The 22,936-nt window shown below is 36.1% G+C and overlaps 1 protein-coding gene across 1 annotated transcript; it reads right to left on the bottom strand.

The window, feature by feature from the left end:
• Positions 1-937: 937 nt before the first annotated feature.
• On the bottom strand, positions 938-21,720 carry LOC138378412 (zinc finger protein 737-like; the record flags this gene model as incomplete). Its single annotated transcript, XM_069463755.1, has 4 exons — positions 21,706-21,720; positions 19,761-19,887; positions 18,950-19,022; positions 938-2,138 (listed from the first exon to the last, which is right to left on the bottom strand). Coding segments are annotated over exons 1-4 (1,416 nt in total), but the record flags the coding sequence as incomplete, so codon positions are not given.
• Positions 21,721-22,936: the final 1,216 nt, after the last annotated feature.

The following is a 22,936-nucleotide window of genomic DNA, read 5'->3' as shown; positions in this document are numbered from 1 at the left end:
TCTGATGTTGAGCAGTGCTTGAGAAAACATTGGAGGGTTTCTTTCATTGTAAGTTCTCTCATGTCCAATAAGATCTGTGATAGAAGTAAAGGTATGTTCAGTGCTCTACATTATTATTGTTTACTTTCAGCATAAGTACTGTTGTGCATTTTAAGGCTAATGCATTGGGAAAGCACTTCCATCGTCATTACATTTCTCTCACTTTTATCTAGTATGATTTCTTTGATGTTGAGTAAGATGTGAGCAGTTATTAAAGACTTTGCCACATTTTTCACATTTGTAGAATTTTTCTCTGGTATGAATTCCTTTATGTAGATTAAGGTGTGAGCACTGGGTAAAGACTTTGCCACATTCTTCACATTTGCAGGGTTTCTCTCCTGTATGAATTCTTTTATGCAGAGTAAGGTATGTGTCCCGGGTAAAGGTTTTGTCACATTCTTCACATCTGTAGGATTTCTCTCCAGCATCACTTTTTTTTATGTACCTTAAGATGTGAGCACTGGGTAAAGGCTTTGCCACGTTCTTCACATTTGTATGGTTTCTCTCCACTATGAATTCTTTTATGTTGAGTGAGGTCTGTGTACCATCTAAAGGCTTTGCCACATTCTTCACATTTGTACGATTTCTCTCTGGTATGAATTTTTTTATGTACCTTAAGGTTTGAGCACCAGGTAAAGGCTTTGCCACATTCTTCACACTTGTAGGGTTTCTCTCCTGTATGAATTCTTTTATGTAGAGTGAGTTCTGCGCACCGGATAAAGGCTTTACCACATTCTTCACATTTGTATGGTTTCTCTCCTGTATGAATTCTTTTATGTTCAGTAAGAGTTAAGCACCAGCTAAAAGCTTTGCCACATTCTTCACATTTGTATGATTTCTCTCCAGTATGAATTTTTTTATGTGCCTTAAGGTTTGAGCACCAGGTAAAGGCTTTGCCACATTCTTCACATTTGTAGGGTTTCTCTCCACTATGAATTCTTTTATGTAGAATAAGGATTGAGGACTGGGTGAAGGCTTTGCCACATTCTTCACACTTGTAGAGATTCTCTCCTGTATGAATTCTTTTATGTAGAGTGAGGTCTGTGCAACGTCTAAAGGCTTTGCCACATTCTTCACATTTGTATGGTTTCTCTCCTGTATGAATTCTTTTATGTAGAGTAAGGTGTGAGCACTGGGTAAAGGCTTTGCCACATTCTTTACATTTGTATGGTTTCTCTCCTGTATGAATTCTTTTATGTAGAGTAAGACTTGAGCACTGGGTAAAGGTTTTGTCACATTCTTCACATTTGTATGGTTTCTCTCCTGTATGAATTCTTTTATGTTCAGTAAGACTTAAGCACCAGCTAAAGGCTTTGCCACATTCTTCACATTTGTATGATTTCTCTCCAGTATGAATTTTTTTATGTACCTTAAGGTTTGAGCACCAGGTAAAGGCTTTGCCACATTCTTCACATTTGTAGGGTTTCTCTCCACTATGAATTCTTTTATGTAGAATAAGGATTGAGGACTGGGTGAAGGCTTTGCCACATTCTTCACACTTGTAGAGATTCTCTCCTGTATGAATTCTTTTATGTAGAGTGAGGTCTGTGCAACGTCTAAAGGCTTTGCCACATTCTTCACATTTGTATGGTTTCTCTCCTGTATGAATTCTTTTATGTTCAGTAAGATGTGAGTACCGGCTAAAGGCTTTGCCACATTCTTCACATTTGTATGGTTTCTCTCCTGTATGAATTCTTTTATGTTCAATAAGACGTGAGTACCAGCTAAAGGCTTTGCCACATTCTTCACATTTGTACAATTTCTCTCCGGTATGAACATTTTTATGTACCTTAAGGTTTGAGCACTGGGTAAATGCTTTGCCACATTCTTCACATTTGTATGGTTTTTCTCCACTATGAATTCTCTTATGTGTGGTAAGTTTTGAGTGCCAGTTAAAGGGTTTTCCACATTCTTCACACTTGTAGGGTTTCTCTCCTATATGAATTTTCCTATGTCCAGAAAGTTTTGAGCTGTGGTTAAAAGTTTTTCCACATTTATTATTCTTAAATCTTCCCTCTCCTGTATGTCTTTTCTTATGTGTATTTAGGTTTGAAGATTTGGTAAAGACTTTTATAGATTTATTACATTTGCAGATTTTCCTATGGGTAGTTGACAAACATTGAGTAAGATCATCATGATATACTTTCTGCCTCTTACTGTCACCCGCACACTCCCAGTCTTCTCTTAAGTGTACATTTTCAAGGCCACAGCTTCCATATAGTCTCATTATTGATTTCTGGAATGAGTCTTTTATGCCCTGCTCTGGCACCAGGTCTCGGGTGCAATGGGAAGACAGTTCTGAAAGAAATGAAAATAACAAAGTATCTCACTAACTGGACTCAGGTGAATATACTTCACAATTTGAATATATAAAACTATACCAAGCACATTAGCAAGAAAGCACAATAGAATACCATGGTCTTACTTCCATCACAGATGTATGACCTTAAAAGTATACTTACAAACATGACTTTTTTGAGAATTCATAACTGCTAATAGTTTATAGCACCCCAGATGAGAATGATACCAAGAACCAAATGGAACTGGAAGGAAAGTTGGTTATATTTACCTACCAAAGACCTTCCTCTGTGCTGATATAGAGGAATCACATTAGTAGTAAAATCCCATCTCCTGGACTCCCTTTCAAAAGAAAATGAAACTATTGGCACATATGTCCATACATCTCGTTTTTTATGGCCTTTCCAAAAGCTGGTTTCTGTCCTCTATGACAACTATATAACTCTCTGGGAAACGTATGCACATACCAAAAATAAAATTCTGCAGTACTATAATGATGCTACAAAAACATTTAATTATGCTATAAAATTTAAAAGACAAAATAAACAAAGAATTACCATATGTTTATTGATATACAATGTAAAAAGACATAATTATTGACATCAATATCATAAGGTTGGGGGCAGGTGTAAAGATTAAGAATTTTTGTATGCAACTGAAGTTAAGTAGTTCTCAGTTCAACGTATGTTGCAACTTCAAAGGATTTTAGGTAATTCTCACAGTGAACATCAGGAAAGCATTTATAGAGATACACAAAGGAAGGTGGACAAAGAAACAAAATATGTCCCTAAATATCAGTGGCACACAATGCAGGAGAAAAGGAGAGGAAAGAAAGAAAAAATAGTGACAAAAGTTATATAAAACAATTAATATTAGGGAAATTATAAGTCCTTCCCTTTGAGAAAATTATGTAAATATTTATGTACTACTATTTCCAGTCAGAAGACACAGTTAAACAAATGGATTACAAAATCCAACTATATTCTCTCTAAAGAGACTGTACTTCATAGCTTGTAAAAACAATAGACTAAAACTGGCAGGATATAACAAGATATACCATAAAAACCTTAAGGATATAAGAGCAGTGGAGTTCAAAGTTATATTAGGCACATTACATTTGAAGTGAAAAATGTTATAGTTTATAAAATACACTTTAAGTAAAAACTATCACAAGAGACAAACAAGGACATTTAATATAAAAAGATGTCATTCACTGAGAACCCATGAAAGTAATACATATATATGATATCTATCTTTATCTCACATCAAGGTTCGCAAATATATAAAGAAAACATTGACAGAATTGAAGCAAGAAAGGGACAGCAAAATAATAGGATACTTTGATATTCCACTTACCATAATGATAAAGCCAGTCAAATTAATAATAAGAAAACAGAAGATTTGAAAACACCATAGAGCAATTAGACCTAACAGATATATCGAAAACACTCTACAGAATAATAATAGAACATACAATCTTCTTGATAGCTCATAAAACATTCTTCCTAAAAAACTACCTGTTTGGCCACAAAACAAGTCTTAACCAATTTTAGAAAACTGAAATTTTACACACTTTAATTTCTGACCAGAATGGAATGAAACCATGAATAAATTACAGAAGAAACACAGAAAAATTCACAAATATATGAAAATAACACACTTTTGAACACGTTCTTGTTCAAGGAAAGAAGACTTAATGCTGTGAAGATGTTGATAGTGGTCTACAGATTCAATGCAATTCCTTTCAAATTCTCAATATTTTTTTTCAAAAAGAGAAACAACAAACCCAAAAATAATATGGAATCTCAAGAGACCACAAAGATCTGAACAATCATCAAAAAGAGAAACAATGCTATTGGTACCATACTTCCCCATTTTAAAACATCGAAAAAACTACAATAGTCAATGAAGTTTTCTACTGGCAGAAAGACAGAAAACTGGACCAATGAATCAGAAAGAAACACAAATATAAACTCCTGCATACATTGTAAAATAAAAAGGTATCTTCACACTCATATTTATTTCATCATTATTCACAAAGGCCAGTAGATGAAAGAAACCCAAACTGCCCTTACAAAATGAAAGGATAAATACAATTTGAAATTTAGAAATAATGGATTATTTCTCAGCTTTAAAAAAACTAATAGGCCGGGTGCGGTGGCTCACGCCTGTAATCCTAGCACTCTGGGAGGCCGAGGCGGGTGGATCGCTCAAGGTCAGGAGTTCGAGACCAGCCTGAGCAAGAGTGAGACCCTGTCTCTACTAAAAATAGAAAGAAATTATATGGACAACTAAAATATATATATACAAAAAATTAGCCGGGCATGGTGGCGCATGCCTGTAGTCCCAGCTACTCGGGAGGCTGAGGCAGTAGGATTGCTTAAGTCCAGGAGTCTGAGGTTGCTGTGAGCTAGACTGACGCCACGGCACTCACTCTAGCCCGGGCAACAGAGTGAGACTCTGTCAAAAAAAAAAAAAAAAAAAACAAACTAATAATCTAATAACATCCACAGTAGAGATAAAGCTTGATGACATTATGCTTAAGGAAATGTCAAGCAGAATAAGACAGATATTTTATGATTATACTTGTACAATATTTCTAAACCAGTTACACTCCTAGAAACAGAAAACATGGTGGTGTTTGTCAGCAGTTAGGCAATAGGGAAAATGGGTAGTTTTCTCATGTGTACTGAATTTTAGTTTTATGAAATACATACATTCTAGACATATATTGCATAATGATGTAAATATAGTTAACATGACTGATGTGAATAATTAAAAGTAATTAAGATTGTAATTTTTGTGATTTTACAATAATTAAAATAAAAATAATTTCTAAAAGAGATACACAGTTATGAGGCTTTTCAAAACTATCCTACATATTATAAAACTGTTTCTTTTTTTAATTTCAAAGTATTATGGCAGTAAATCATTCAGATTATATATATTGCTTTTGCACCAAGTGATCAAACCTACAAGTGTGCACAGCCACACATTGTGTGCACCACACTCATTAGGTGTGAATTTTCCCAACCCCTACACACCCTTCCAATGGTCCAATACCTGCTGATTTTTACTTCCATTTGGTCACATATGTGTGGATAAATTGACAACAATTTGATAGTGAGCACGTGTGGTGCACGTTTTTGCATTCTTGTGATACTTTACTTCAAAGAATGGGCTCCAATACAATCCAGGATAATACAAGGTATTTTATTTAACCACTGATTTTTGAGGCTTAGTACTAATCTATATGGTATACAAATATCACATATTTATATGTATTTATACATATATTTATATGCATGTATTTATAATTACCAAGGTTGTTTCAACATCTTTGCAATTGTAAATTGTGATGTTATAAACATTCAAGTGCAGATGTCTTTATTAGAGCATGACATTTTTTCACTGGGTAGATACCAAGTAGTGGGATTGCCAGATCAAATGGTAGTTCTACTTTTAGTACTTTGATGTGTTTTCATATAACTTTCCATTGAGATTATACCAGTTTGTAGTGCCACCAGAAGTATATATAAGTGTTCCTATCTCTCTACATCCACACCTACACTTGTTTTGAACTTATTGATAAAAGCCATTCTCACTGGAGTAAAGTGATATCTCACTGTGGTTTTCATTTGCACTTCTCCGATGATTAGAGATGTACACATTTTTTTCATATGTTTGTTGCCCATTAATACATCTTCTTTAAAAAACTTTCTGTTCATGTCCTTTTCACACCTTTAATGGGGTTGCTTTATTGTTTTTCTTACTGATTTTCCTGTGTTATATATAAATTCTAGTTATTAGCAATTTATTGGATATATAGCATGCAAATATTTTCTCCTATTCTCTAGCTTCTCTATTTGCTCTAGGTATACTTTCATTGGCTGTGCAGAAGCTTTCTAGTCTGATCAGGTCCCATTTATTTATTTTTGTTGTTTCTGTGATAGTTTTTGGGGTCTTCCTCATAAATTCTTTGCCTAGGCTGAAGTCTGTAAGAGTATTTTCAACATTTTCTTCTAGGATTCTTATGGTTTCACGACATAAGTTTAAGTCTTTTATCCACTGTGAGTTGTTTTTTGTGACAGATGAGAGGTTCGGATCCTGTTTTACTCTTCTACATGTGGCTACCTAATTTTCACTGGATCATTTATTGAATAGGGATTCCTTTCCCCAGTGTATGTTCTTGTCTGCTATCACATGGCTATATGAGGATGCTTTTATGTCTGCGTTCTCAAATCTCTTCAATTGGTCTATGTCCTGTTCTTGTGACAGTACCATGCTGTTTTCATTACTATACCCTTGCACTATAGCTTAAAGTCTGGTAAATGGATGCCTCCCAATTTGTTCATTTTCCTTAAGGTTGGTTTTGTTATACAGGGTCTTCTCTTGTTCCATATGAAGCGTAGAATTACTTTTTCTCAATTGGTAAAAAATCATATTAATATTTTAACAGGGATTGTATTGAATCTATAGATTATTTTCAGTAGTATAGACATTTTAATCATGTTGATTCTGCCTGTCTATGAGCATGGTATGCTTTTCCATATGTTTGCATCCTCTTCTATTTCCTTCCTCAGTGTTTTGTAATTCTCCCTGTAGGAGTCCTTCACCTCCTTAGTTAGATATATTCCTAAGTATTTCATTTACTTTGTTGCTACTATGAAAGGTATGAGTCTTTGATTTGGTTCTCAGTTTCACAGTTGTTGGCTCGTGTGAAGGCTACTGATTTGTGTACACTTATTTTGTAACCTGAGACTTTGCTGAACTGATTTATCAACTCCAGTAGTTTCTTGTCAAAATCTTTTATTTCCCTTTCATGTATGTAATTAGATTAATAGATTTGCATATGTTCAACCATGCCTGCATCTCTAGAAAGAAGCCCGCTTGATCATAATGGATTATTTCTTTGAAGACCAGCTGCATTCCATTTTCTAGGAATTTATTGAGAATTTGTTATCCATATTCATAAGGAATATTTCTCTGTATTTTTCTTCTTTTTGTTCTGTCCTTTTCTGGCTTTGGTATCAAGGCAATGTTGGCTTTGTAAAATATGTTGGGGAGGATTTCTTCCTTTTCAATGTTGTACAATAATTTCTGCAGGATAGGCTCCAGTACTTATTTTTAAGTATGGTAGAATTCAGGAGTGAAACAATGTGGTTCATGACTTTATTCTTAAGGAAGGTTATTTATTACTACTTCAGTACCAGTCCTGATATTGGTCTGTTCAAGAATTGCATCATGAATGAGCCTAGGGAGGCTGGTTTTTCTAAGAATTTGCCCATTTTCTCCATGTTTTCATGTTTATGTGCATAGAGATTTTTAGAATATTCAAAGATGATATTTTGTATTTCTGTGGAATCAGTTGTAATTTCTCCTTTTTCATTCCGAATTGAGCTTATTCGAGTCCTGTCTTTTCTGCTTCTGGTTAACCTCATAAAAGGCAGGTCAATTTTGTTTATCTATTAAAAAACCAACTTTCTGCTTCATTAATCTGCTGTATAGTTCCTTGGTTATCAATTTCATTTAGTTCTGTTGTGATCTTGGCTATATTCTTTCTTCTGCTGAGTTTGGGATTGGTTTGCTCATCCTTTTTCAGTTCTTTCAGTTGATTTATTTCACTGTTGATTTGTTACCTTTCTGTCTTTTGGATGTAGGGATTTATGACTATGAATTTTCTTCTCAGGGTGCTTTAGCTGTTTTCAAAGATTTGGATAACTTGTGTCCCATTATCATTTAGTTGAGAGAATATTTTCATTTGCATCTTAATTTCCTCCTTGATCTGCCAATCATTCAGCAGTAGGTTGTTTAGTCTTCATGACTTTGTGTAGAGATGAGTGTTTCTGTTGTTGATTTCTAATTTTATTCTAGTGTGGTCTGAGAAAATGCATGGTATAATTTCTTTTTTTTTTAATTTTGGGGGACATTTTTTATGGCTTAGGACATGATCAATCTTAGAGAATGTCCTCTGAGCTGATGAGCCAAAAATATTTTTTGGTGTTTTGGGATAGAATGTTCTGTAACTGTCTAGTAGGCCCATATGTTCTGGAGTTTTATTTAAGTCCCTTGTCTTTTTGTTTATTTTCTGTTTGGAGGAGCTGTATAGTTCTGTCAGCAGGGTATTGAAGTCCCTGGCATTATGGTTGTATTATCTATGATTTTGTTTAGGTCAAGTAGTTTTAGCGGTATGAATCTGTGTGCTCCTGTATTTGGTGTATAATAAATATTTTAGATTGTTATACATTCTTGGAGAATTGTTCCATTTATCATTATATAATGGCCATCTTTCTCTTTCATTACTTTTGTTGATTTGAAGTCGAAGTTATCTGATATGAGAACTGTTACTCCAGCTTTCTTTGGGTTTCAATTAGCATACAATGTTGTCATTTGACCTTCAGTCTCGATGAGTCCTTGTGGGTTAAATGTGTTTCCTGAAGATAGCAGATACTTGCCTGTGTATATTTATGTATTCAGCCAGCGTATGTCTCTTCACTAGGTAGTTAAAACCATTCACATTTATTGAAATATTTGATTAATGTGGTGGATTTCTGTTCATCCTGTTGAGTTGAATGTTGTCAGTTTGTTTTATCTCTTAAGCCACTGGACTTCTACCTTAGCTCTTGGGTGATTTCATGTTGTTAAGTGTTTATCATGCTGATCTATGAATAAAGAAGTTCTGAGTACTCCCTGCAGGGAAGATCTTGTCTTGATGAATTTTCTCAGTGTTCGCATGTCTGAGAAAAACTTTATTTTCACCTTAAGTGAAACTCAATTTTGTAAAACACAAACATCTAGTCTGGGCATTATTCTGTTTGAGAAGACCCAATAGGGCCCCAATCCCTTTTGACTTATAGGTCACAGTTGAGAGGTCTGCAGTTAGTCTAACAGGGTTTCCTTTGTACGTTACCTGCTCCTTTCACGTTATGGCTCTTAGGAGTATCTCTTTCATGTTTATTTTGGCTAGTCTGATGACAATGTGTTGTGATATTTTTGTCTCTTGATGAATCTCCCAAGGGTCCTGTGAGCTTCTTGAACCTGGATATGTAGAGTTGTAGCAGAGACATGAAAATTTTCCTTAATTTTACCCCCAAAATTATCCAACCCTTGTTTATTTTCTCCTTCACCCTCAGGAGTCCCTAAGAGTCTTATCTTAGGCCTCTTTACATGATCCAATGTATCTTGTAGGCTTTGCTCATTCCTCTTATTTCTCTGCTCTATCTCTGTGATTGACTTCTTTAATTGAAAGGTGTTATTTTCAAGCTCTGAGTTTCTTTCTTCTGCCTGATGTAACCTGTTCTTAAGGCATTCCACTGTGATTTGTAGTTCGTTGAATGAATTTTTCCTTTCCAGAAACTGTTTGATTTTTCTTTAATTCAATATCTTTTGTAAATTTTTCATTCTGTTTTTGCATAGTTTTTGTGGTTTCTTTGTGTTGGGTTTCCATTTTATCTTGAATTTCATGGAGTTTCCTTTCTATCGATGTTTGAAATACTTCATAGGTCCTTTCAGTATTCTGTTTTTGGTTGGTATCCATTGCTAGGGAGCTGGTGTTCCCATTTGGGGGTGATGCTTCATTCTGATTCTTCATACATCCAGAGTCCATTTGCTGGTTCCCTCTCATCTGGAGCAGACTTTGCTTCTTTATTTTGGATTTTCTTTTGTTTAGATAATGATATACACAGTTTATTTTCTGAGTTAGTTGGTGCTTGTGAGTGAGAATCAACTACACCCTCTATGATTGAGTAAATGTGTAACAGGCATGTGAGTTAATCTCCCTGTCAGTAGATGGTGTTTGCAGGAAGGAAGAAGGTAAACTATTGTTTTGGGATCCTGTGACCAGCTCTAGTTCCTCAGGAGAAGCCCTCCGATGCCCCAGGCTGTGGGTGGGGGCCCTGAAACCTCCATGTAAGTCATTTATTTACTACCACAGAAGAGGCAGGTGGGGAATTAGGCTGGGTGAGGTTAGGTTGGATCATGCTGTTCTCCAGTTCCACAAATGCAGTTCACAGATATGTATAGGTTAAAGGTTCATTCCATGCCTCTGGGTCCAGAAGGGGCTGGAGTGAACACATTCAAATATATTGTCTTCTCTCTACCCTCAGGAAACTTTGCCAGGAGGACACTTCCCCTTGGGGAACACTGGCAGCTCAAGGAACTTTTGGATCAAGCTGAACTCTCTATTAAAGTGAGTGGTGTTGTGGGCAGATTCTATACGTCAGACGGAGGCACCAGATGTAGTTAGTTACCATAGGAACCAGTATTTATGCAAATTGATTCTCCCTGGTTCAGCAAAATCCAATATGGCAGTTCTTGAGGGTAGGTTTGGAGGGGGAACATTGATAGACCAGTGTTTTCCTTTTCTCCTCCACACCCTCCCAATAGACACAGCCTTTCATTCACTGCCTAGTTTTGAAACTGGGACCCTTCCCCAATGCTTCTCATCCTGTTGACTGTGCTATTAGCAGGCAGATGCATCAAGTACCTGTCAATGGGAAGATCACAAGCTGAGGCCACAATGCTGGAGCTAGGTGAAAATGCACCCGTGGCACTGAGAGCTGGGCATCTCAGCACAGAGAATTCCAGCATCAGCTATGGTGGCGAGAACGGGCCATGGTCTTCCTGTAACACTCTCAGGAAGCTTGAGTGCCAGGCCAACCTCCTCCTCTGTGAGTTGCAGCACCAGATACACTTTCCAAGGCAGGCTTGGCTGGTAGTTTGCACCCCATTGCCAAAGGCATGCTCAATCACTCAGTGCAGCTTTTGCTGGAAGTGTGCTACCCGTTACCCAAAGCAGGCTTAGTCACTCAGTGCAAGCTGCTTTGGCAGTTGCTATGGGGTGAGTGTGGTCACACAGCTATGAGAACCTTAAGCCAAAATTACTTCCTGGGATGCCAGGAGTGTATCAGGTGCAGAATATGGGGTGTCCAGGTGTAGTGATGCTGCCTCTCTTGTTGCTCATAGCACATTCGCATGGCATGAGAGACATACATCGTATTGCAGGCCTGAGGCACCTGGGTGGGGGAGGTCAAAATCCTTTACTTTTTCCCTGAGCTCCAGAAGTTCTTTGATTTTGTTTGTGCCAGTTCCTATCTTCTATCCTCCTCTCTTCTCAGATGCTCATTACCTGCTCTTAGTGTCCTGGAATTCACTAATTTCAGACCCTATGGTCCACTGCTGACCAGGAATCATCCTCCACTCCCATCTGTTGAATTTTCAACTGTTCTACCTGAAAGGTCCGACCAAGCCTTGGTTCTCATCAGCCATCTTGAAGTCTCCTTACATGATTATTTCTCTCACACAAATATAATACACGTTCACCAATAAAGAGCTGCTGAAATTACAATTTTTATGACTACTCACCTAGTCAAGATAAAAGAATTATAGACCACAAACCAAGAAAACAAGTAGGTTTGAAACACACTAGACATAATTTTTACTCATACCGGCAAGCAAACACATACAGAATTATTTTAGCAATGGCTAAATTGCTAATTCCAATTTAAATAGTAACTGATACTGTGGTAAAGGGAGCAGAGTTGAATATTGTCACACAGAATTACAATACATAGGTAAAAACAAAGATAAAATTAACTGAACTTATCACAAGATTTCAGGGAATGCAGAGGATTCACAAAACCTGTTCCACAGCAACAAAATACATAAGTCTCCAGGAATCAATGCTTAAGAAATGGAGATATTTGCAGTATCTGAAAAACATTAAAAATAATCATCGGAAACATCCCCTACAAACAAAAAGAAAACACAGACAACAAAATCTGCAAAATGATGCCTGAAGAAACTGAGATATTAACAGACATAAAAACTATAACAAGAACCCACACAAATTGTGGATCTGAAAAATACAATAACTGAGTTGAAAAATTCTCTAGAGAATCACAGAAGCACACTTAAAGAAGCAGAAGAATCAGAAAGTTGAAGACATTTCATTTATAAATATTGAGTCATGGAAGCAAAATTTTAAAAGGGAGACAACTGAAGGTGGAGTATGGGACCCTTGGACACAATCAGGTAGACCAATGTATCTAAGAAAAATTCCTAGAAGAAGAATATAGTGGGAAAATGGCAGAAAGATTATTTGGAGAATAAGGCAGCTGAGAATTTTCCAAATTCCAGAGTGATAATAAAAAATACTACCAACTAAGAAGGCTTCCTCTGGGAAATATTTTTTCAAAAACAAGAGAAAAATTAAAGATTTTCCAAGTTAAGCAAAAGTCAATGATGTTCATCACCAAGGGAATAGGCCAGAAGAAAGGCAAAGGGAGTCCACTGTGATGAAAAATCAAATGATGTTGGGTAGCATTATAAACACTTAAAAACATAAAGCTGTGTGTTAAAGATAAATCTATAAACAGATATAGAATTCTATATGATCATGATGGTTCATAAACCCTCATAATAATTCTATAGAATTAAAAAAAAACTGAAGGCATAAATGTGCAAATATCTGTTCTCATATATACGATATAAAAGGTATAATTTGTGACGTTAATAAGAACATGTGGCACTTTAAGACATATAGGTTTTTTATTCACTTGAAGTGAAGCTGTTATGAGATTAAGATATATTGTTATAACATAGAGATTATTTAGGTAGTCTCCATTTCCTAATGTGGTCACAAACAGAATGCCTGTAGAAGGTATGCAAAAGCAAATGGGAAAGCAATCAAAGCATATTACTTCCAAATCAAGGAAACAAAAATAAAGAGAATAAGACAGGCAGTGAGGAACCATGTATCTACAGGGCACATGGGGAAGAATTAACAAATTTCAATGGTGACTTCATATCCTTTAGAAATTACTTTAAATATAAGTGGTTTAAATTCTCTAATGAAAAATAAGATGACTTTATCAATTAAAAACAAACAGTGCCCTACAATATGCCACCTACAAAAGCCTTCCTTTAGCTCTGAAAAGTCAAATTGGTTGAAAGTAATTGTAAAAATAAATGTATGTAAATAATTAGAGGAGGATATTTTGGCCATAATTAAAGGAAATACTCTCTAAGTCAAAAACCATCAGAAGAGACAAAGACTGCTTATAATATAATGAAAAAATGGGTCATTTAGCAGAAATCTATAGCACAGAATACACATAGAACATATATATGCAATGCATATATTTTATCATAGATATTTTTAAATATATATTGTATACATCATGGCTTTTAAATATATTAAGCAAATATGAACAAAAGTGTGGACAGAAGTGTTGCAAGAAACACCTAGCAACACACTAATTATAGGAGACTTGGAGACCTCACTTTCAATGATGAATACAAAAATTTGATAGAAGATCAATAAGAAACAGATAATGGGAAAAACATTATAGACCAGTTAGATGTGAAAGATATTTACAGAGCTCTTCAGTCAAAGATAGCAGAATACACAATAGTTTCAATCAGACATGGCAAATGCTGTTAGGACACTTAAGTCTTATCAACTTGAAGAAGGCTAAAAACATACAACATATATTTTTTGGCAAAAATGAAGTGGACCTAGAAATGAAAAGTAAAAGATAAACTGGCTAATACAAAAATATGTCAAAATTAAACACACTCTTAAATGTATTCATGCTCAATGGTCAGATAATTTAAAATTGTTAAGATGTCAATAGTATCCACAGTAATATACAAATTCAATGCAATATCAATAAGTTCCAATCATATTTGATCTGGAGATATATAAAGGAGTTGGAACCCATTCTACTAAGTGAAGTATCCCAAGAATGGAAAAATAAGCACCACATGTACTCACCAGCAAATTGGTTTCCCTGATCATCACCTAAGTGCACATTTGGGAATAACACCAATTGGGTGTCGGGCAGATGAGGGGGTGGCAGGAGGAGATGGGTGTATACCTAAATAATGAGTGTGATGCACACTGTCTGGGTAATGGACATGGTTGAAGCTCTGACGGGGGGGTAGGGAGGGATGGGCAATATACATAACCTAAATTTTGTACCCCCAAAATAAGCTGAAATAAAAAAAATAAATAAAATAAATTCTAAAATGTATTGGAACAATAAATAGTCAGACTGTTTTAGAAAATAAAAACAAGGAGACATTGCACTTCTTGATTTGAAAACAAATCTTCAGGAATAAAAACAACATGCTATATCACCATTGTTTCCTATAGCTGAGTAGTACTCCATGGTATACATATACCACATTTTATTAATCCACTCATGTATTGATGGGCAATTGAGTTGGAACCCATTCTCCTAAGTGAAGTATCCCAAGAATGGAAAAATAAGCACCACATGTACTCACTGTCAAATTGGTTTCACTGATCATCACCTAAGAGCACATTCAGAAATAACATTGATCGGGTGTCGGGCAGATGTGGGGGGGGGAGGGGATGGGTGTATACATACATAATGAGTGCAATGCGCACTGTCTGGGGAATGGGCACGCTTGAAGCTCTGACTCAGGGGGTCTCGGGGGGTATGGGCAATATACATAACCTAAACTTTTGTACCCCCATAATAAGCTGAAATAAAAAAAAGAGAAATATATGTATAAAACTCTTAGAAGAAAATAAAGGGGAAAGATCATGATATTGGTCCTGGCACTGTTTTAGTAGATGTCATATCAAATGCATAAGCAACAAAAATGAAGAAAAGAAAAATGGGATTGCATCAAACTTCGAAATTTCTGCACCAAGAAAAGACTAAGTGGAGTAAAAATGCCTCCTACAAAATGGGTAAAAATAGATGCAAATCACATATTTGATAGGGGTTAACATCATGAAGATATAAACAATGACTAAAATTCAACAACAAAAAGTGTATAGCTTGATTGAAAAATGGACAATGGATTGATCTGGCATTTCTGCAAAGAAGAAATACAAATGGACAAACAAAATTTGAAAGGATTCTGAAAATTGTTAATCTTTACAGAAATGCAAAGCAAAATCACAATGAGATATCACCTCACATCCATTACATTGAGAACTTTTAAATAAATAAATATATATACAAATACATACATACATACATATGGTGAGAATGTAGAGAAATTGAAATTCTGTCATGTTATTCTGAACCTTTGATTCTAAAATTATAAAAAATTGAAACAGAACAGATCAGAAATTAAAAATATATAAGGAGACTAAACTCAGCAATATGGTGGGAGGTGAAGGATCCGCTTATATTTTTCCAAACAACAACAAAACCTTGGTGGCCATCCATGGAAAATTACACTTATCTGAATTTGGGGACTTAAATAGAAGGTCATTAAACCCTAGTGGAACCATAGATCCTGGAGGGTCATTTTGAATATTCAGGCTCTCATTCAGGTGCCAAAATTAAGGACCCATTGTCATGACTACAGACTACATCATGGGTCAACCAACCTGGATACACAGAGTCTCTAACTGTTCCCTGTGACAAAGTTGCAGTGGTGCTGCTCATCCAGGGACTTTGGGAGAAACACACCTATCTGTAGCCATGGAGGCAGACCTGAATAATTTGGTCTTACTGTCATCTGAAAAGCAGACCTGTGACTCTGCTACAGCTGTCTCAACTACAGTCCATGGCCAGTTCTTTCAGTGCATAGATCCACACAGAGACCTGAAGGGAAACTTCCAAGGTACTCATTGGGAGCCACACCCACGCACACAGCTGGTATCAGCCCCACCATACGCAGACTCAACTGCACAAACATACCCTAGTATGTGTCATAGAGATCAAAGTCCTGAAGACAACCAGCTTACCCAGAAACAAGAGAGGATTGAAAACTACCCAAGCTCTTCAGAACTGGCCCACCAAATGCAGACTCCACTGCAGAGCAAGGGGCAGCCTTGTGACCTAGATACAGCAACTCTTCATTGAAAACCCAGTGGACATACCTTTAGCCCAAGTACCCAAAAAGAAACATCTTTACCTCCCAAAACAAGCTTAAAACTAGAAAAGGTATTTAATTCTTCACATATACAGATACCAATATAAGGATAATGTGCAACCACTCTTAATGCTTCTATTTTATGATATTACTACAAGACCTAAGTAGAAAAACTAGGCAAGAACATGAGAAGAATCCACTCATATTAGACAAGAGAAAGTAAAAATAACAGTGTTTGCAGATGGCATTATCTTTTATATCAAAAACCATAAAGAAGACAGGAAAAAAACCCTTATAAAGTAATAAAACCACTCAGTTAAGTCACAGGATATAAAATTTACATTCAAACATCAGTTGTTTTTCTACACACTAATAAAATATCCAATAAAAAAGGAAAACACTCTCAGTTACTATAACATCAAGAGAATAGATTGCTAAGAAATAAATTTAACCAAATAGTAAAAAAAAAAAAACAACATTTACACTGAGTACTATAAGATGTTAATAAAAGAAGTTGAAGATGACATGAGTAAATAGAAAGATATTATCCAAAACAATGTATAGATTCAATGCACTCCCTATCAAAATTCCAGGGGCATTACTCACAGTATTAACAAACAAATCCTAACATTTGGATGATATCTCATGTAACTTTGATGAGCCAGAACAATATTGAGAAAGAAGAAAAAAGGTTCTGGCATCACACTTTCTGGTTTCAAACTATATTTCAAGGTGATAGTAATAAAAACAAAATATGCACATAAAACCAACACAAAAAACAATGGAACAGAATGGAGAGCTCAGAAATAAACTGAAGTATATAAAGTCAACCAACCTTTACCTAAGGCACTAGCAATGCACAATGCATAAATTATGGTCTCTTAAATGCTTGTTGCTGGAAAACTGGATACCCGCAAACAAATGAATAAAAATAGGCTATTTTTCTTACATGATATTCAAAAAATAACACCAGATGTAATAAAGATTTAAATGGAAGGCATAAAATCCTTTTATGAAGGTAACATGAAGAGTAACTCAGCATCACCAAAATATCATGCAAACACAAATCAAAATTATCATAAGGTATCACCTCACAACTGTTAAAATGGCTAATGTCCAAAAAAAGAGACATAACAAGTGTGGGTAAAGTGTGCAGAAAAGCAATCCCTGTGGACAGATAGATCCTCACTGAGTCTTGACTGGTCTCTCGAATAAAAGGAATTATAATTTGGGGGCGGGGGGGGCAAACATCGCCCTTTCTTGCCTTGCGTTAGACTGGAAGCAGGGACAGCCAGTCTGCGCAGAGCACATACTGAATGAAGCAAACATATCAAGAAGTTGCCTGGCTGCCTGATGGCTTTCCGGTTCCTACTTCCAGTCCCCTCCCGAGACTCAGTGGTATTCCTGACCTTAGATCTCATGATATGTCCCTGAATCTTTTAAAAAATTCTTCTCTTTGGCTTAAACTATTCCCAGATGATTTCAGTACATGTAATTAGAAAATCCTAACTAATGCAGTATTAAACTCATTTCTTCATGAAAAAAAGAAAGCAATCCCTGTACAGTTATTGATTGTAAACCAGTAATAACATCAGAGATTTGTTTAAAAATGTAAATAGTAGAACTGCCTTTTCATTCATCAATTCTAATTATGAGTATAACCAAAGGTGTAAAATGAGTATCTCAAGAAAATTCTTCACTCCCATGTATACTGCAGCAATACTTACAATGTATACAATAAATATATACAGTTATGCAATTCTTATTTGCGGAAAAATTTACCAGTTAAACACACACACACACACAAATATATATACACACATACACACATATATATGAATGACAATTTCCTGATAGTACTAAATAGTGGAAAATTATGGAATATAAGTATCAAAATATAATGTTTCAATTGGGAGTATGAATATATTCAGCAATTTGAAGCACTCAAGGAGACAGTATATTTAAGAATTCTATGAAGTGAATAGGGAAAATAAACTATATTACAGTTTGGGAATCTGGTTACAATAAAGTTGAAATTTTACTCTTATTTTATACTAGAAAAAAGAATATACATAAAAAAAGAAAAAAGGATATTTCGAAGTGAAATACCATTAGATGTTCTTAGGTTTAGGAAGAGGCCATGCATTTGTATAAAATTAATGAGTCTGAATTTCTGTAGGATCGCCTCTGAAACCTTAGAATTGTGAATCATGATGCCGAAAATATGAAACATCTGTTCCTAGTGTTTCTAGCATTACTGAAGCAAATCACAATTTCTCCACTATTCCCTTTTACACATTTCAAAAATGAGGCAACAAAAGGAACTTCAAAAATGGAGCTGAGCATGGTGGATCACAACTATAATCCCAGCACTTTGGGAAGCCAAGAAAGGAGGATCAGTTGAGGTCAGGATCTTGAAACCAGCCCTAGCCACATAATGAGACTCCATTTTAACAAAAATAATAATAATAGGAATAAATCAGCTGGCCATGGTGGCTCATGCCCATAGTCCTAGGTACTTGTAAGATTGAGGTAGTAGGATCCCTAGAGCCCAGAAGTTTCAGTTTGCAGAGAGGTATGATCAACCCCTGTACTCCAGATGGGGCAGCAAAGCAAAACGCTGTCAAAAGATGCTTTAATGTAGAGGTCTTCAGAATATGTACAGATATTCCCATATCTTCCCGAACAATAGAAGTGTTTACAGATAACGTAGTCCCTTATAAGACATGACAAGAACTTTAGCTCTCACTGAATTCTAAGGAAGATCACTGTAGGGGTACAGTTCTTAGAGAGTTTAAGGGCATGGGACAGAAGATGTCCTTCTGTAAGAGAAAGAGAAACATACACAGGCTTCTCAAAAAACATTTCCAATAGAGCAGAGCATTCCAAACCACGTTTTTATATCTGTCTTTCTCCTTGAGCTTTGGCTCTGTAACACTTGTTATCTGCTTTACTGAATCTCACCTACCTGGATATTTAGCTGTTCCCTCTTTCTTCATAATCCAGGGCTCTATCCTTTGCTCTAGACATGTGATCAGCTCTGGCTTTGAGACAGCAAGACCTGTTTTATTAGAAAGAATACACATGATGTGTGCTGAAGACTCTCTAGTTACTCATCTTACAAGTACTATACTTATGGACAGAATATTATGGAAGATTCTAGAAAACTCTTTTCCAAAATATTGTTTTCTTACAGACAATGTAGAATGATAAGAAATTATTCCAAATTTATGGCTCCAGAGCACCAATTCCCACTAGCACCAAATAAAAAATAAGTGGTGGTAATTATATTCTAAGGTGCAGGCAACAATTATATACCCTGATTTCTAGAGGAACCATTAATCTAGAGTTAAGTATACAAATCAGCTCAAGAAAGGAAAAGGTTCATAAGATGAGACATCTAGTGATTTTATTTTCTACACCAAAATCCTTCAAATTTTCTTTAAAAGCAGGGATATAAAATTTATTCATGTTAAGTAGAAACTTCCAAGAAATAATCTACAAAAATAAAATAATGTCCTTAGTGTGGAATAGGAATTGTGTATTGAAGTGATCCTCACCAAGGGAGACTAGGTTTCCGTAGTTCTCTAACATCACATCCCTATATAAATTTCGCTGTGCGTTGTCAAGGCATGACCACTCCTCTGTAGAGAATTCTATAGCCACATCCCAGAATGTCACCAGTTCCTGAAAAAAGACACATATTTCCCAAGTTGCCAAGGAGAGAGTTCTTAATTTGACTATAAGGAAAATGAAAGTTATGAGGACTGTTTCTGACATATGGGTGACCGGAATTATCCAAAAAGCTATTTTTTAGCACAGTGATATTCTTCAACATATTCTCTAATTCTCAGGAATGAAGATTGTATAACATGTATGAAACTAGTGTGTATATGATACTGTAATGCATGATAAAGTATTTAATATAAAATTAAGGGCCTCGGCTGGGCGTGGTGGCTCACGCCTCTAATCCTAGCACTCTGAGAGGCCGAGGCGGGCAGATTTTTTGAGCTCAGGAGTTTGAGACCAGCCTGACAAGACCAATACCCCATGTCTACTAAAAATAGAAAGAAATTATATAGACAGCTAAAAATATATATAGAAAAATTATCTGGGCATGGTGGCACATGCCTGTAGTCCCAGCTACTCAGGAAGCTGAGGCAGAAGTATCACTTGAGCCCAGGAGTTTGAGGTTGCTGTGAGCTAGGCTGACGCCATGACACCCTATCCTGGGCAACAGAGTGAGACTCTGTCTCCAAAAAAATAAAAAATACATAAATAAATAAAATAAAATAAAGGGCCTCAACACAGCAATATAAATTTATGTGTGCTATATTTACATCATATGAAATAAGTTGTGCATATTTCTCACACACAGAAACAGTGAGTTAGAAGGCATCACCCAATTTTCATGTGTACAGTAATGAACTGGAGATCTTGTTAAAATACAGATTCTAATTCAGGAGATCTGGGGTGGGGTCTGAGTCTCTGCTTTTCACATAATATAACCAGTGAAGCCAGTGCTTCTAACCTAAGGACAGTATTTTGTCAACATCCAGTAACTGGTAGACTTTCAATTTATCTCACTTCATCTGACCAGAAGACAAAGATAAGAGCCTTCATTTTCCAAGAAAGCTATAAAAAGAAAGGGGAACTTCCAGTGTAAATGTGATGGTTCATGCACTTCAGTCAGTAAATCTCCAAAAAACACTTAATAATAAAGAGAAAAACAATTAAATTTACATTGGATGAATCTGTCAGAGAGCACCTTAACCAAGTGAATGAAATTAACATCAACTGTAGTGGGACAAATTTGTATTAGACACCATTGCACAGAGGATAAAAAAAAATCAGTGCTGGGATGGTAGTGCTCAAACAATATGTAACTATGAAGAATCATCAGTTTTATGCAAAGTTCAAGTTATAGATATTTCCCATGTTTTGTCATCTTTAATACTGTATGTAAATACTTTTGCATTATACAGAGCAAGTCTTCTATTTTTTATTTTTCCATAATTTTCTTGTTATCCTAGGCAATCAATGCTATCCTCTTTCTGCATTTTCCAAATACTATTTCACATAGAGCTGATGGAAACATCCAGATCAAACCTTGAGAGTACATGTTCCCCTTCTTCACTCAAATACAAAGACCCTATCCCATCCCCAATAGGAATATCAGATATCCACACTATTATAAGTTGACCTGTCCCAATGGGAACATTTTCAATATTACATATCACACATTTATTATGAAATTTGATTATTTTATTAAGAAGCGTGGGTGAAGAGAATGCAGAGCAGGTTTTATTATATAGGGAGGAAGGATTTTCCAGGGATCCTTGACCATCCTAAGAAGAAATGGAAAAAAAAAAATGTAGTGGAAAAAAACTCAGGCATAAACATCAGAAGTAAAGAAGTAAAGGCTTACAAGTTCTAAAAATTGAAGTTCTGCATGACATTCAAGGAGGAACAGTGGACACAGCCCCTAACCTGGGACACACTTACCTGAAAACCAGCCATTTCTCCTTCTCCTACGCTGAAATTTCTTTTCAGGTGAGACTGTGTAGAACAATTAGAATTGCATCTTGAGACTATGCCCTGAAAGGAGTCAGCACAATCTCTTCACCTGTTTACGCAGCATCCACAAGCAGGAGGACCACAAAATGCAGAAAAGGCTACACTCACTGGTTCTTAGTCACAGGAAACAGTCAGGTATGATGTTTCCTGATGGAGATTAAAATGTAAGGTTCTCCTGTCTTTCCCTTGGTGACCTCCCCCTGCCACACGTGCCAGGACTTTCTGCTACAGCAGTGGGAATCTGGACCACACTGATCTGCCCCTACCAAACCCAAAGCAGCAGGCCCTGTGACTTCTCTCTGGAACAGTCTAAACTCAGTCTCATGAATGTATTTGGGAGTTCTAATTCTTAACCCTGGTATCAAATGAGAATTATTTGGGGCACAATTAAAACCACATGGATGTTCCCACCCAGCCCAATAGACAGGTGATGGTGTTTCTTTCAAGCTAGCCAGATAATCCTAATTGAAAGCCTGAGCTGAGAGGCAATTACTTAAAAATTATCTCTGAACCATCAATGTGAATAGAAATCATGTGGTATTGTGGGCCTCAATCTAAGAAATGTGATCTGCTGGTGTGGAAGGGGGACATTAATTGGCTTCTTTGTGAAGTCTGGTTTTAGTGCTGATGTTGCTCAACCTAGATCCATTATTAGTAGCACTCAGCTAGAGACAGCAAGCACAGCATACAGAGTGTCTTATGCCCAACAGTCATCACAACACAGATACTTACTTTCCAAAATGAAGACGAGCATAATGCAATGTCTACTGAGCATGTACTGTGTGCTCATAAGTATGGTATGTTGCACTGGGAAGAAGCCTTTACATTGTGTGACTTAATCCTTATAATACCAGAAAAGGTGAGTATAAAAAGGTGAGTACAGAAAAATTTAGATGTGGTGCCAGCCTTTCTATTCTTCTTCTCACACAACTATAATAGGATGCAAGAATGGAAGCTATATAGTATAAAATACAGAAAGAATTGTATCCTGAATTGTTTCAGAAGTTACCCAAGCCTGTAGGTACATACACATGAGAGAACTGAGGAAGACACACACTGTTTGTATATAAGAGGCATAGGTGAGAAAAGGTCTTTCTTCACTGTCTGGTTGGAAATTTGAGCACATTAGAAAATGTGCAAATATATAACATGGGCATTA

This window comes from Eulemur rufifrons, chromosome 30 (genome assembly GCF_041146395.1).
Source record: "Eulemur rufifrons isolate Redbay chromosome 30, OSU_ERuf_1, whole genome shotgun sequence".
Lineage (NCBI taxonomy): Eukaryota > Metazoa > Chordata > Mammalia > Primates > Lemuridae > Eulemur > Eulemur rufifrons.
Note: the sequence above shows the minus strand (reverse complement) of the source record. Positions and strands in the feature narration are given on the sequence as shown.